General features: G+C 51.4%; 1 protein-coding gene across 3 annotated transcripts; it reads left to right on the forward strand.

Moving 5' to 3' along the window:
• The first annotated feature begins 5590 nt into the window (after nt 1-5590).
• ADCYAP1 (adenylate cyclase activating polypeptide 1) lies at nt 5591-12528 on the forward strand. Of its 3 annotated transcripts, none has more exons than XM_027731266.2 (5): nt 5591-5706; nt 7051-7158; nt 9078-9212; nt 9705-9800; nt 10653-12528. In XM_027731266.2, exons 2-5 carry the CDS (start codon nt 7058-7060, stop codon nt 10837-10839), a joined length of 519 nt encoding a protein of 172 aa, XP_027587067.1. In that variant the 5' UTR covers nt 5591-5706; nt 7051-7057; the 3' UTR covers nt 10840-12528. The 3 variants fall into 3 exon arrangements, with proteins under 3 accessions (XP_027587067.1, XP_027587066.1, XP_027587064.1); XM_027731265.2 differs by lacking the exon at nt 5591-5706 and adding an exon at nt 5982-6723; XM_027731263.2 differs by lacking the exons at nt 5591-5706; nt 7051-7158 and adding an exon at nt 8231-8731.
• Nucleotides 12529-14275: the final 1747 nt, after the last annotated feature.

The following is a 14275-nucleotide window of genomic DNA, read 5'->3' on the forward strand; positions in this document are numbered from 1 at the left end:
AGATGTGGGCTGCTGCTGAGAAATCCAAGGCAGGGCCTCTCTGGGGACAACTGTACAACATGTTCAGATGTCCCAGTTATGAGAGCAGCCAAAAATTATGTGCTGGTTCCTGGCCCCAGTGTCTGGGTGGTGGCCCCAGTGTCTGCTATGCAGTCAACTCGTGGCAGAGTTCAGCAAACTCAGCTCCTCAGTCTCACCCCACGCCCTTTGTATTTCTGGAGCTGTGCATCTGGTGGAGCGCAGGCACTCCTGCGCTGCAAAGGGGTGTGGGAGCTCTCTTTGCTGCTCACTACACACAAATGGGGAGGTAAGCCACATGAAGGGTTCCCATGCTCAGGGTAATTTTGGCTGTGGCTAGCATGGACTGCAGTTCCATAAAGCAGACACTGCTCTGCAGGGTGCATGAGCCACCAAGGACAGGCTTCCACAGCTAACCAAATGTCTTTTCTCTTTTCTTTAATGAGAAAGACTTTGTTATTCTCTCATCACAATATGCAGTTCTGATTGATATTTACTGGGCTCTGCATGACCCGTCTCTGTCATCTTTAGCGTGGGTAATTGGAATTATTGAGCGGCACCCGGGCCTGGCAGGCTGGGATTCACCCCTGTTGGGATGGTCCTCACCTGCCCGCCCTGGCCTGCTTCTGCTCAGCCTTGCTCCCGTCAGACTGAATTAAGCTGCGCTGTCAGGAGCCAGGGACCCTTCAACAGTTTTCCAGCACAAGCAACACTAAATTAGTGTTTGGTAATAGGCTGCACACTGTTTTGTAATAAGAAAATATGGATGATTCTATTTATTCCCTCTCACTCCCTGCGATGATAAGAAATGTTCTAATTCATTATTAATTTGTTCCAACTATTTCTGGTAAATCTAAACTATGAATAACTTTAGCTATGCCATTAGCAATACCTCAGAACTACAGATGGATTTGTTTCAGGACACAGGCACATGGCAGTTCCACTGTTTCTAAAGGCGTACCCAAAATTCTGTCACATTTGGGTACAAAACCAGTGCTTGTTGTTCACCTTGGGTTACATCTGCATCTAAAGCAACCTGGAACACAAAAATATTGTGGCTATTATTTGTCCAGTAGAAATTATCATAGCTTGGCAGCATTCTGTGAAACTTTTTATATTCAATCTGCTTAAGGATTTACCCTCCCCCTGAACATTAGACCGAATGGAAAGGAGACTGGGAATAGACCTAGAGCTGCTGCCAGTGCTAAAGGCTTTTATTTTGCTGTGTGGATAAGCAAGATGTTTAGTGGCATTTTGTAGGTTGCTGACTTTAGTGTCAAATAGGCCTTTTGAATATTAAATCTTAAAAAAATCTTTTTTTTTTTGGTTGATGTTTGCCTTTCATAATTTATTTCTCTACTCTTCATATATAAATGATTGATCAAAGAACTACTGTTGGAAAGCATCAAGGACAATTTTTTTCTTCTCTTGCAGAATATGAGTTTATTTGGGTGAAAGATGGGAGGTTATAAATGTACTTATTAGCCATCCAAGGAAATTTTCTCTCACAGACACACCATGGTGGTACCTCCTTGTGCAACCAAGTCCACTGTTTGGTCTTTCATTCATTTAGAAAGTGAGTTTCTTGCCTGTGTGTTTGGATGGGAATGACTCCGTTGTCATAGCCATGTGCCTTAATTTACTGAACAAGGGGAGGAGGACACCCACGATGTAAGATCGAACACTGAGCTTCTGTGTGGACAATCATGCAAGACACAGGCAACCTACTGGCCTTGTCTCTCACCATGAGCTCTAAGCAGCAGCAAGAGCAGAATGACTGCACTGATGATGCTCCTACATTGCTCCCCTGGGAATAATTGTCCTGCCTCCTCACTTCAGAGAAGAAAAGAAAAAAATCCCAGTCTTTTTCTTTAGAGTGCATATGTTTGAGAATTTTTGTAACTATTTGCTTGGAAATAAAAGGCAGCAAGGAATTATCTGGAAGATTCTTGCAAAGACTTCACTAATGGTTGGTGGTCACCTGCAAAGAGGCTGGCTAGGCTCCTGGCCACCAGGTGAGGCTTGCCTCTATCATCTCTTGAGACAGTTGCAGTCCCAGTACTGTTCCTGGTTGTTGTTCTCTATTTTTTCTGCTTGTACCTCCTGCCCAGAACATCCCTGGCTGAGTAAGCTTCTCTGGATTATAGCTTTGACTCTTCAGACATGAGAAAGCACACAGATGTGTATGCTTTCTACAGTGTGCCTAAATATTTTGCTGCTTTTACTTGAAGAAATCATGAAAGGGAATGGTTTAATAAAAGACAAACAAATCTGTGAATGAAATACTTCAGTTATCTCTGTCCCTGAGTTGATTGCCATCTAGCCTCCCTGAGGAAAGTGGGTGTGGCACCGTGGGTGCCATGTCTCAACTGGAAGTGCTGAAATGTCCGCCAAGCCCTGCTTCTCCTGCTTGAGCTTTGATAACTTCTGTTCTGCTGCCAGGCAATTCCTATTTAGCCAGTATCAGATGACCACAGGTACAGATGATGACTTCATGGACAGGTTAATCTCCCCTCTCACAAGTCCATCTTTCCTAGCCTTTGGGGAGGTGGAGGAGCCTGGAAAGCCAAGAAAAGATAAAAGTTGGTGTTATGTTTATGAAGCTGATGCAGACGTACTCTTTGGCATACTGGTCAACAATGGGTTCCCTAAGCCATCCCACTAAGAAAGGAGGCCTGGGGAGAGATAATAACAAGATAGGTGATAAACCCATAGTGTGTGTGTGTAAGAGAGAGAGAGAGCTGGTTTGGCAGGATTGCTTGTTTTTGAGAAAGAAGCTTTCATCCTTTCCTATATTGGCAGAAATACATGTGCCCTTTCATGATAAAATTATGTATCCCAGGTATATCAATCTTCCAGGTTCCTTTTAAAATATGCAGCTAAGATGGGATCTACTGAGAAAATATGAATACAGTGGCTGGGCATCCAACAGGTGTGCATGAGGTATCTGGCTTTATGGACCAATAGAGTCCAGTTTGATAGATTGCTCATAGTATTTTTTATAAAATATGCAGAAATATAAAAAAGGGGTTTTCTGAGGAGTGAAAAAGATACCCATCATGGTACATGATGAAATATGCTCCTTTGAACTAAAGCTATAGTGGTAGGGTTTACAGCAGTCAGTCGCGATCAAGCTTAACAAGGATCAGAGAATGTAAGCTCCCCCAGAAACATCTATAGAATTATAATGCTCTAGTTAATAAAGTAGATATTTAAAATAGAATAGTCAGATAAATTAAAAGGTCTAATTTAAGCTGGTAGGGGAAAGATGAAGGAAATTCCGCCAGTAAAAAACCCCCACTTTTCTTCAGATGCTGCCTTAGTAATTTGCCTTAGAGGCAAGTATTATAAACCTTAAATCCCTCTCAGCCTTGAAACGACAGAATTATGTAGAAATTTACTTGTAAGTGGAGACCAGATTTAAACCTTTACTTACTCAGGCTCAGCTGCAGTCATGCCATATGCACATTCACATTACACACATGCCCCTGTGACGTGGACTGAGGTGCTATGAAACTTTTATTGACATGAATTGTGTGTGAGTTATTCACTCACCTTGAAGAGCTTAGAAGCTGTATTTTTTGCAAACCATTCTGACATCTCTCCTGCATGCACAGTACTACCAGGGTGGCACTGGGTTGCTACATAGAGTCTGTAGCCGCAGGTTTGTTTTATGGGAATCTTTACCCCTATTATTTCAGGCATCCTGGTACCTTCTGTAAGGATCTGGGCCAGTTGGGAAGGAGGAGAGGAAATGCAGCCGTGTAAATCAAAAGTCACTGAAAGTAGCTTTTCTAAAGTGAAAACAGACAGAGCTTTAAAATGTATTGCCTGTGACTCTGGTCTCTTCAGAAAGAGGGAATGCTTTTACCTGTTCTTTAGACTGCCTGCGTGTTCAAGCTTGCAAACCGACGTTATCCACACAATCCCTGCCACGCTGGTTTCTAGAAAAGCCCTGGTTTACACCTGCTGTCGCAGAGTCATGTCAAAGGAAATCAAAAAAAAACCCCAGCCCCCAAAGCCCCTGAAGGGGAGCAGCGGGCAGCCCTTCCCTGCTAGCCGCCCTCACAGCCGGGCCCGGGAGCCCGGAGGGAGCGCGGGAGGGTTTACCTCAACCCTCCCCAGCCGGGGAACGGGGCACTCCCGGCCCGCCCGACGGCGGCTTCGCGGCGCAGCCGCAGGCGCGGAGCTGCCGCGCGGTGGCGCCCTCCGCTCACGGACCGTCCGCGCCCGCGGGCCGAGCGAGCGCCGGGCGGGGCCGCGGGGTGTCCTTCTCCAGCGGGAGCGGGGGGGTGACCCCTTCTCCAGCGGGAGCGGGGGGGTGACCCCTTCTCCAGCGGGAGCGGTGCAGTACCCACTTCTCCAGCGGGAGCGATGGGGTGACCCCAACTCCAGCGGGAGCCGCAGGGTGCGCCGTCTCCAGCGGGAGCGGTGGAGTGACCCTTTCCCTAGCGGGAGCCGCGGACTGCCCCCTACCTCAGCGGCCCCGCCGGGCGTCCTGCCCCGTCCCCTCTCGTGCCGCCGGACCTTCCCGGTCCGACACGCCCGGCAGGGAATGACAGCTGGCGTAGTAGCGTCCCGCTCCGTTCCCAGTCCTGTCCCCCCGCCCGGGATCGCGTCGATGACCATTTGTACGGGAATCGTTCATTCACGTTAAATTGCCTTTATCTCCGGAAAAATATTGAAACCTTAAATGACCGTAATAGGAACGTAATTGTATGGTGTGTTTTTTGTTGTTGTTGTTTTTGAGAAATCGATTTGGGCTCAAATAACTCATCCAAGCATGTTACACCAAAGCCATTCAAATAGGAAACAGGAGAACTGTATTATTGCTGCTTCCTGAACTCTCTGCTTATGATCGAAATAATTAAAATATACAGTAATGGCTCCTGCAGCCTGGATTTCTTTGGGTAATTCTCGGAAATGAAGGGCACATTTTCGGCCGCGAAGGGAGGGGAGCGCGGAGACGAGCGCGATCGCAGCTGCTGAGAGCCCGCCGGTGGCCCGCACCCGGCGCAACACTTGGGGGGAAAATTATTCCGGCGGCAGGGAAGTCCCCAGAGAAGGGATTTCCTTCCCGGTCCCTCCGGCAAATCAACTTCTTTTTTTTTTTTTTTTTTTTTTTTTTCCCTCATGGCGATGCTCTTCCCTCCCGCTCTGCCAAGCTCTGCGAGCTGCATATCTGTCTCTGCACAAGGCGGAGAGGAGGGGGAGGGTCGGGACAAGGCGTGAGCGGGAGGAAAGCCTCCCCCGCCGTCCCTGGCCAGTGCCGGCCGCGCGTGGGACCCTCCTTGCAGGGCGGCCGTGGGGCTCGTCCCTCACGCCCCACGGCTTCAATACACGCAAGGCGCTGCTGGTTTCCCCGGGGGGCGCCTTGCGTAATGGGAACAACACTAACATTCCTTAAAGAAAAGAAAAGAAAGGACTCGGGGAAAAAAAAAAAAGGCGCTTGTATCCCCAAATCTCTGTGGAAGTGGGGGGTTCCGCGCCAGGGCTGCTCCGCCTGCGCGCTCAGAGCCGGGTGGCTCCGCGGGGGCCTGTGCCCAGCGGCGGCCCCGGGCGGCGTCGTGGGCTGAGCTGGCCCCGCGGAAAGACCCGGAGCAAAGACGCGGAGAGCCCGACAAATCCGGGGACCCCCACTCCGCCCCAAACTGCCCTCCTCCCCCTCCTGGCCCCTTCCCATCTCAGGTAAAACTTTACCGTGGTGAACATCCTTTTAGATTTGTGGGATAGGTTGTGGGGGTTTTCTACGTGTTTGTTTGGTTGTTGAGTTTGGTTGGGTTTTCTTTTTCTATTTTTTTTGGGGGGGGAGGAAGAGGAAAGTGTGACTTGGTGTTTATGAGAAGCTTTATGACTCCTGATAAGCTCATCTTTGAGGACGACACAGAACTGTGTTCCTTGAGGAATTGGGGTGGTGACGTCTTTTCTGATACCCGATTATTACGTGACTGAGAAAAAAAAAAAAGGCATTTGATTCATGAATAAAAATCCGGACACCACCACGGGGGCAACAAACAATATTGCCCGTCCTCTAAGGCAACAAGCAGGCAAATGTTTACGAAGAGGGCTCTTGCTGAAGCGGGGTGTTTGCAAAGATTTTCTTGCTAATTGCGTATCAGACGGAAGGCTGCGGAAGGCTGGTCAAGTTTGGAGCCACCGTGCAGGAAGAGAAGAAGAAGAGAAGGCTGAAGGCAGGCGCTCAGTGAGGGGAGAGATCTGGGGAAGACAACATCGCACGCAGCCAGCCCGCGGCTCCCGCCTCCGCTCCCTCCCGGGCTCGCTTGCTCTCTTCCTTCTTCTGCGCTCCTTTCTCAGGCGACATATCGCTCCATCCCTCTTTCTCCCTTCCCTTGTAGACCCCACTCCAGATCCGTGCTGCTACCTGCAAACTTTTTCCCTTTATCTTTTTTCGCCCCTTCCTCTTTCTCTTTTTCTTTTTGGAGTGAATTACCCTAAAACCAGCAAACAACTAACTGCTGCCGCTTTTGCGTCTTCTGCATCTTGCGCGTTCTTCGCCCATCGGAGAGGCAATGCCACGAGGGTTTTAACTCCTTTCGGACGCCACTTGGGAGAGAGCTCGATTTCTCCCCCTCCCTATTTTGGGTCTTTTTTTTTTTTTTTTTTTTTTTTTCTTTTCCCCTCCAAGACCTGCCGGTTTAGTTTCACAGCCAAACGCTCTCAGTGCCGGGTGTCTAGAGTTTAATGGTAAGGACACGAGGCGGCTCTCCGGGCCTTTCCGCAGCGGTCCCGGGGAGGGCGGGCGGCCGGGCACCGACGGGGCGGGCACCGGCGGCAGCGCTCTGCGCTGGGCACCCCTCCGTGCCTCTCCGTGCCGCTCAGCGCTAGCACCCGGCTGCCCAGGGTTCTTGTAACCCGGAGGCACGCTGCCTCCCTTCTCGGCAGGCAAGGCCGGGGGCGTGGTGGGTCGTAGGGTGGTTTGTTTTCTTTTTTTTTTTTGGTGGTGTTTTCTGTTTGGGTTTTTTTTTTTTTTTTTTTTTTTTTGACAGCAGGTTTCCTTTCCCTCCCGCACAGAGTGGCAATGTGTAGCAAAGCGATCTTAGCACTCCTGGTCTATGGCATAATAATGCACTGCAGCGTCTACTGCTCACCTGCGGCCGGACTTCAGTACCCAGCACTCAGGTAGGTCCGTCCCCTTTCGGGGGGCTCTGTCGGGACCCCTCCAGCCCCCCGCTGCCCCAGCTTAGCTAAGGGCAACGGAATCTTACTGCGGAGAAAAGTGGAAGGGGATGTAGCGGAGAGTCATCAAAGGAAAACCCCTCCACTTAGGCTGTGTGCCCACCCCCTCCGCCCCGGCGTATGACCCCTCCCGGCTGCAGCACTGGCATCCCTCAGGGCCGCTCCCTGGGATCCCGGCGCTGTAAACCTGCGGTCTCTTGTCCCCGGGAGTGGGGGACCTGCTCTGCTGCGTCTCGGCTGTAGCGGGCCGAGGTCCCTGCTGCATCCAGACGGCGCCCAGCAGCTCCTCCCCACCTGCCCCTTGTCCTGCGGGGGCCTCGGCCGCCTCCGGCTTCCCGCAGCTCGCCCAGAGTGAGCATCGCCTGTCCGGGTCAGGGGGAGCGGGGCGCGGGGGCTGGTGTGCCGTTGTCTGCAAGCATGTCAGAGCTGTCATGGTTCGTGTAGCGGCATGGGAGCGGGTGGGAATTCAGTCTCTTCCCCTGTTTACCTGACTGTATAGGACAGTCCTTCCCAAGAGGGAAGGGGGCTGGCACCAGGTTGTTTGGTTTTCTGTGTTGTCCGGAGTTGTCTTGCTGTGTGGGCTGGTGCCTGTGCTGTCACTTTCCAACTGGGAGTCGTGGGCGTTTGAACCCCGCTGTGTTTGGGGCAGGAGTGGGGGACAAGTGGGGGACACCCAGAGACATCGGCACAAGGGAGTATCCCACACTGGGCTGCGGCTGGGGGCGCAGGGTACGCGGTACGGGACGGCCGATGGCAGCCTCGTCCCACCCTGCTTGTCGCCTGTTTGGGTGACCGGTGTTGCTTGGTTTGGGGGGAGTTTTGGGTTCGGTGCTGTCGTCCTGCTCCACCGGCGCTTGGCTCTGTTCCGCCGTGCCCTGCGGGGGTCACTGCCGTGCGGCTCAGCTGTGAGCGCGGGTTGGGGGGGCATGCCGGGCGCGCAAGTTTGTCCGAGGAGGGTGTCCTTTTTGGGGCTCCGAGGTGTCCTTGCAGTAACCGGGAGCCCGTCGGGGCTGGTTCAGAGCAGCCCCGTTCATCTCCCTGGTCAGTGCGACTGGGGGGCAGCAGGCTCGGTGGCCTGCGGGGCCATTAACCGGCAGCAAGCCGGCCTTCCTCATTCAAGCGCCTGAATTAGCAAGAGTGGAACACTTTAGCGGCATCTATTATTAATACCTCTGCTAAAGCTCACTGACAAAAATAGCTGCCTGTAACGTGCAATGACCTACATCGTACTGCAGAGAGGGAGGCAGAGAGCATGGGGGGCGGGGTGGGGCTGGGACACACACAAAACTGGCGCGATCTCAAAGTGCAGAGCCACCGTTCAACGAAAAACAACCGGCGAAGCCCTCCCCGGCCCGGCGGGCGCTGCGAGGAGGAGCGGGGCGAGGTCCCCGGCCCCGGCGGCGAGGCTGGCGCTCACCGCCCCGTCTCCGCCGCGGAGGCTGCTCGGCTCCCGCCCAGCCCCTGGCACACGAACGCGTGTGTGTGCGGCAGCCTGCGCGGGCTTGCGCTCCGCTCGGCAAGCACCAACCCTGGCTGTGGCAGAGAGGAGCTGTTTCTCGGGCCGGGGCGTGGGCCGGGGGGAGCGAGGGGGGGGCAACGTTTGGGGGGTTTCTCGGAGCACGTCTGACGGCGGGTGTGTTCCCTCCTCCGCGGTCCTGCCCCGCAGAGGAGGCGGAGGGCGGGGATGGGGAGCGGGCGGGTGCAAGGAGGGGATGGGGGCAGTCGGATGGGGCTCCCGGGGTGCCCGGGTCGGCTCCGGCGAAGGGTGGTCACCGACGCAGTCGGAAGCCGGCAGCGGGGAGTGGAGCGAAGCGCCCCGCGGAGCCCGGCTGACTCCTTCTCCTTGCTGCTTTCGTTGCCAGGCTGGAGGATGAAGTCTACGACGAGGACGGGAACACCCTGCAGGACTTCGCCTACGACCACGAACCCCTCGGCATAGCGAATCCGTCCTCCATGATCGGCGAGATGTACACCTTGTATTACCCACCGGAAAAGAGGTGACAGCAACTCGCGGGGTGTCAGGCGTGAATTTTGAGCCGGGAACAAAACGGGTCTGACAGAGCCGATTGGGGGGAAAAAATAATAATGGTACTCAACAAGCCAACAGCAACAACATCAAAATAAAAATCCCGAACCCAAACAAACGACCACATTGCCCGGGTCCGGGTGCTCAGTGTAAAACCTAGAAGAAATGGAAAAGCCGCCTTACCTCCAGCAGCACAGGGGAGGGAGCGGGGGAGCCACCCGCGCCGGGGAGGGCTAGCGATGCTCCCGCAAACGGAGCAGAAATGCCCAGCCGGCGCGGAACCGAGCCAGCGCGACGGGGAGGGATCTGGGTGGGGACGAGGGGTCCCGGGGGACGCGGGGAGATGCCGCCCTCCGCTCGCCGGCGGGGAAGGATGGTCACCGTCATCGCCCGGGCTCCCGCAACCGGCTGCAGCCCTCTCCCGGGCCTCGTCGCTCACCCGTGGGCTCTTCCCTCTGCCCAGGCACGCCGATGGGATCTTCAACAAAGCCTACAGGAAACTCCTTGGCCAGTTATCCGCCAGGAAATATCTGCACTCCCTGATGGCCAAGCGGGTCGGGTAAGGGTCTCTGCTTGCTCTTTTCTGCGGTGGGCGTTGGTGCTGCTGGAGCGGAGGCGCTGAAAGGGCGGTGGCTGGGGAGAATAAGGCTGTCCCGGCCGGGGCCGTGAACGTGTTGCGCCCGCGGTGGGGCTGGGGGAGTCCGGCTCCCCAAGCCTCAGCCGCTCCCGGCCGGCTCCCGGTCCGCTCTCGGCGCAGCGTGAGCCCGGTTGTCAGCTCAGGCGGTCGCGGGGGTTTGATTGGGTTAATACGCTCGGGCATATAGATAGATAGATAGATAGATATAGATACACACACGCTCTCACACACACACATATATCTGTGTGTGTATTTATATCTATGTCTCTATAATTTTTTATAATCAACTGATTTAAAATTGAGAATTTCGGCAGCCTCCACGATTTGGTGGGGGGAGCAGTTTATGGGGAGCAATGACCGAGGGCGCGGCTGCAGAGGGGGTGGGGGGAACTTGCTTGCAGCCCGGCGCAGCCCCAGCTGGCGGGCGGGGCTCCCCGGGGCTCCCCAGCGGGGCAGGGGCGAGCCCGGTGCCACCCGCTGCCCTTCGGCAGAAGGTAACACGTTAATAAAGCCCCAGGGAGAGCAGCTTTCCCGGCCGCAATGAATAATTCATGGTGGGGAGATATTGTCTCTCCCGCCGCCGCCACTTGCGCGCACCGCGTCGGGAGCGGGTTTCGGCGCGGCCTTTGTCTCCCCGCGCATCTTACGCGCAACGTGTTGCGCCCGGGGCAGCGGGCGACGCGGGGCTGCGCAGGGCCGCAGGGCGGTGCGGAGGGGCGCGGAGGGGGGCGGAGCGGCCCCGCCTGATGCAGCTGTGCTTCTCGGTGCTTGCAGCGGTGCCAGCGGCGGCCTGGGGGACGAGGCGGAACCGCTGACCAAGCGGCACATAGACGGCATCTTCACGGACAGCTACAGCCGCTACCGGAAACAAATGGCTGTCAAGAAATACTTAGCAGCCGTCCTGGGGAAAAGGTATAAACAAAGAGTTAAAAACAAAGGACGCCGAGTAGCGTATTTGTAGCGATGTGAGTAACCAGCCACTCCTGTGTATACAAAGTCCTAAGGGAGAGAGAGAGAGAGAGAGAAAGAGAGAGAGAGAAAGAGAGAGAGAGAGAGATAAACCCAACAACAAGAACAAAAAAATCTAAACAAAAACAAAAGTCATTTCCAAACTGACTGAACAATCACCGCTCCTGTGTTATCTAAACATGTATTTATGTATGAAGTAAAGCCATTAAATGAATATTTTGATAATAATATTGTTTTTCTTTTGTACAAAAGCACTAGAGAAACGCACAGATCTACTTTGTGGACCAATCATTAAGTTATATATAATATATAAATATATATATATACTACTAAGAATACTAAAAACAATTCTTCATGAAAAGCCTGCACAAGAACAAGAATTCGCTGAGCTGTTTATGTTTTTATATAAAATAAATAGAAAAAAAAGACAATCATTGTTTTGAATATTACTCCTATTTTTGTAACAGAAATTAAAAGGATAGTATTTTTATCCGCAACAGGGTCGAAGACATTAATTATCACCATTTGCTACTGTACATAGAGAAGGATGACCTGCTCCCAGGGGAATTATGAGGAAATTGATTTGGGAGAATTGGTAAAGCAGATACTTCCCCTAGTGAGTCTCAAGGCAGGCTCCTTTGCCACTAGCCTCTCTGATGGGGCAGAGTCCCCTTTCCTCTAGATTTCGATTATTTTTTTTCTCTCCTGCTTTATTTGATTCCAATTGTATCTGTGTTAGTGTCTCCTCAAACAATGAGCTTAGAGGATAATTCTCTTGCAAAAACAACAGCTCGATCCAAATTGTGCATCTCTGTTGCCTATTGGAGGGAGAAATAGTTAAAAAACCCAAAACCAAAAGAACAATAGCAAAAATCAAATTAAAACTAAAGAAAACCAAACTCTTAAACCCCAACCCCAAAATTCCGATCCAGCAGCAAGGATAGTAAGTACTAAGCCCCGTGCACTGTTCTTCTGACTGGCTGGGCAGAGTTGCAGAACAAAGCCAAAGCGGAGACAGGACCCGTTTGGAAAGAGTGGGGAAGTGAGCGGGGGCGGCCCCCAGCGCGCCCCGGGGCCGGAGCTGGTACCGGAGCCGGTGCCGCAGGGTCGAGGTAAGACGAGGCGATCCCACCTCCGATCCGCTACCCAACTGCCCCGGGCAGCTCGGTACTGGACCTGGATGCAAAGTACAGTGTGTTACTCTCCAGTGCTGTCCATGCTTCTCATCATGTGTAATAATGAGCAGGGTTCTTGCCTTTGCATTTTTCGGTCGGAGTTGCTCTTTTCTTTGATTGCTTTTTCTTGTAGACCCTCCCGCCTCTCATCCTCTCTTCGAACTTTTCTGAGCTCTGTTTAACCCACCTGAGTCACCTTTTTGGGTTATGTTCTTTTTGGAAAAAAAAAAAAAGATTGTGAACGCTCTCTCACTCCTTTGTTCTGTTTTATGCAAGCTCTTATTGTACAAGTTTAGGAACCCCTGTTGTAGCTACCACTAAAGAATTATGCACTACTACGAAAGTTTTTGTTCCTTGTTTATTGAGTTTGGAGGTAAAATGTATTTTTCTACATTCTGGCTTATTGCTTAGTAAAATTTATTTCATAAAACAAACTTTTGTCATAAAAGAATGTGTAGTGTTCACCTGTGGTCCGGTTTCTAACGAGATAAACCATTTTCACCTCATCTCTCTATGTACGGACTCCTATCTTACCTTCCACCTGGGGGCTGGTTCTGTCCCCTGCCTGGGCCGGGGGACGAAGGAGAACACGTAGGTACCCGTTTCCTTCCAGCTCACCACACAAACCTTACAAGAGTCTTTCCAAAGACACAACACGAGCCCCGCATCCAAGACGTCGGAAAAAAAAAGAAACCAAAACAAAAAACCCCTGGCGGGTAAAACCCTCCTTCCCAGGCCGGGAAGGGCCGCCGGGAGGAGCGGAGCAGGGAGGGCAGAACCCGGCGGGGCGGGCAGGCGCTGCCGGCACTGCCTGTCCGGGCTGCCCGGGCTGCCCGCACTGCCGGCACCGCCCTGCCGGCCCTGCCGGGGCGGGCCCCCGGGGCACAGGGACGCGGGGCGCAGTGTGCAGCTTTCGTGCCTTCTCTTCACCTTGTAAATCGCCACGAGTTCACGGATGGCTATTTAGTGGCCCTACGATGCTGCAACACATCGGCTTGCGTTTTAGTCGTCCTTCTGTTCTTTGGCCATGGGCAGAGTGCGCTGTGTTTGTGTCGGCTGTGGTATAATGACATAGGGCTCTCGACGTTTTGTTTATGACCTTATCAGTTAGAGTTCAGTGGCTAGTCGCAAGCATTATGAAGTGATCGCCTAGGTTATTATCATTTGTACGATTTTTTTTTTTTTTTTTTTTTTTTTTTTTAGAAACGCCAACAGCCTTACCAAAATTTGAGCAGATTTGAGATACAGTCATAGTAGGTAGATATTAGTCTTGGAGAACTTTTGTGTGCAAATGAATATAAAAAGAACTTAAACAAAGTATTATTACACACATGATATCTATAACTAGGACTTTGATAACTGTTATATAAAGTGTGTAAAGTTTGTATTAATAAATTTTTGTAAACAATGCAATTTCGTCTAATGTTTGGGGGAGAGAAATCTAGAACCTAACAGTGAAAGCTGCATTTCATTTAATTTATTTTTTTTTAAATTAGTTAATTTTTAAGCAGCGTTCTGCTGCAGTGTTTCACGCCTGGGATATCTTTTTATTAAGTCTCCACATTTTATCACCAAATGACCTCTAACATTTTTATCGATGGTTACTACTCTGTTCGAGTAAACAGAACTGCTGAAGTAAAGAGCCTACTTTCACACACACCAGCTCAATAATACTCTCTAAAATATGCAAACCAAACTGGTCGGCGCCTATGGTCCATTCCTCTAACAATTCCTGTGCTTAGAAGCCGTTTATTTTAAGCAGAATCCCGCCTGTTTGATGAGATCTTCACCTAATCCGCTTTTAATGAACATTCTGTATGCGACAATGTGCTTCCAAGCGTCACTCGGCTTGGGCAACGGCAGCATCTTTCTTTGGATTAAAGATAAACACTGAGCTGTCCTAAAAAAATTATACTGTAACACGACAAAGAGTTTCCTTAGGTTTTACAGCGTAGTAGGTGTCTACAGCGAAAAAGCACAGGGTAGTTTGTCTGCACAAAGTGGAGGTGAGGATACCCAAACTTTCATCTTCACTTTAATTTAGCAATAGCTGTTTATGTTAATTATTTTTTGTTGTAGCTCCGGCACTTTACTCAAGTAAGTAAAGTATCAGCAATTTACTTTAAAGTAAACTCTACTTCTTTCTAAGATCATACAATTAAAAAAACAAAGCACAGGAATTAAATGACAATTTCCTAGCAATTGATTTTTCAAAACTCTTAAATCCAGAATTTGAAACAAGCTGGTCATATC

This window comes from Pipra filicauda, unplaced genomic scaffold (genome assembly GCF_003945595.2).
Source record: "Pipra filicauda isolate LSUMZ 115617 unplaced genomic scaffold, ASM394559v2 scaffold154_size2910363_pilon, whole genome shotgun sequence".
NCBI lineage: Eukaryota > Metazoa > Chordata > Aves > Passeriformes > Pipridae > Pipra > Pipra filicauda.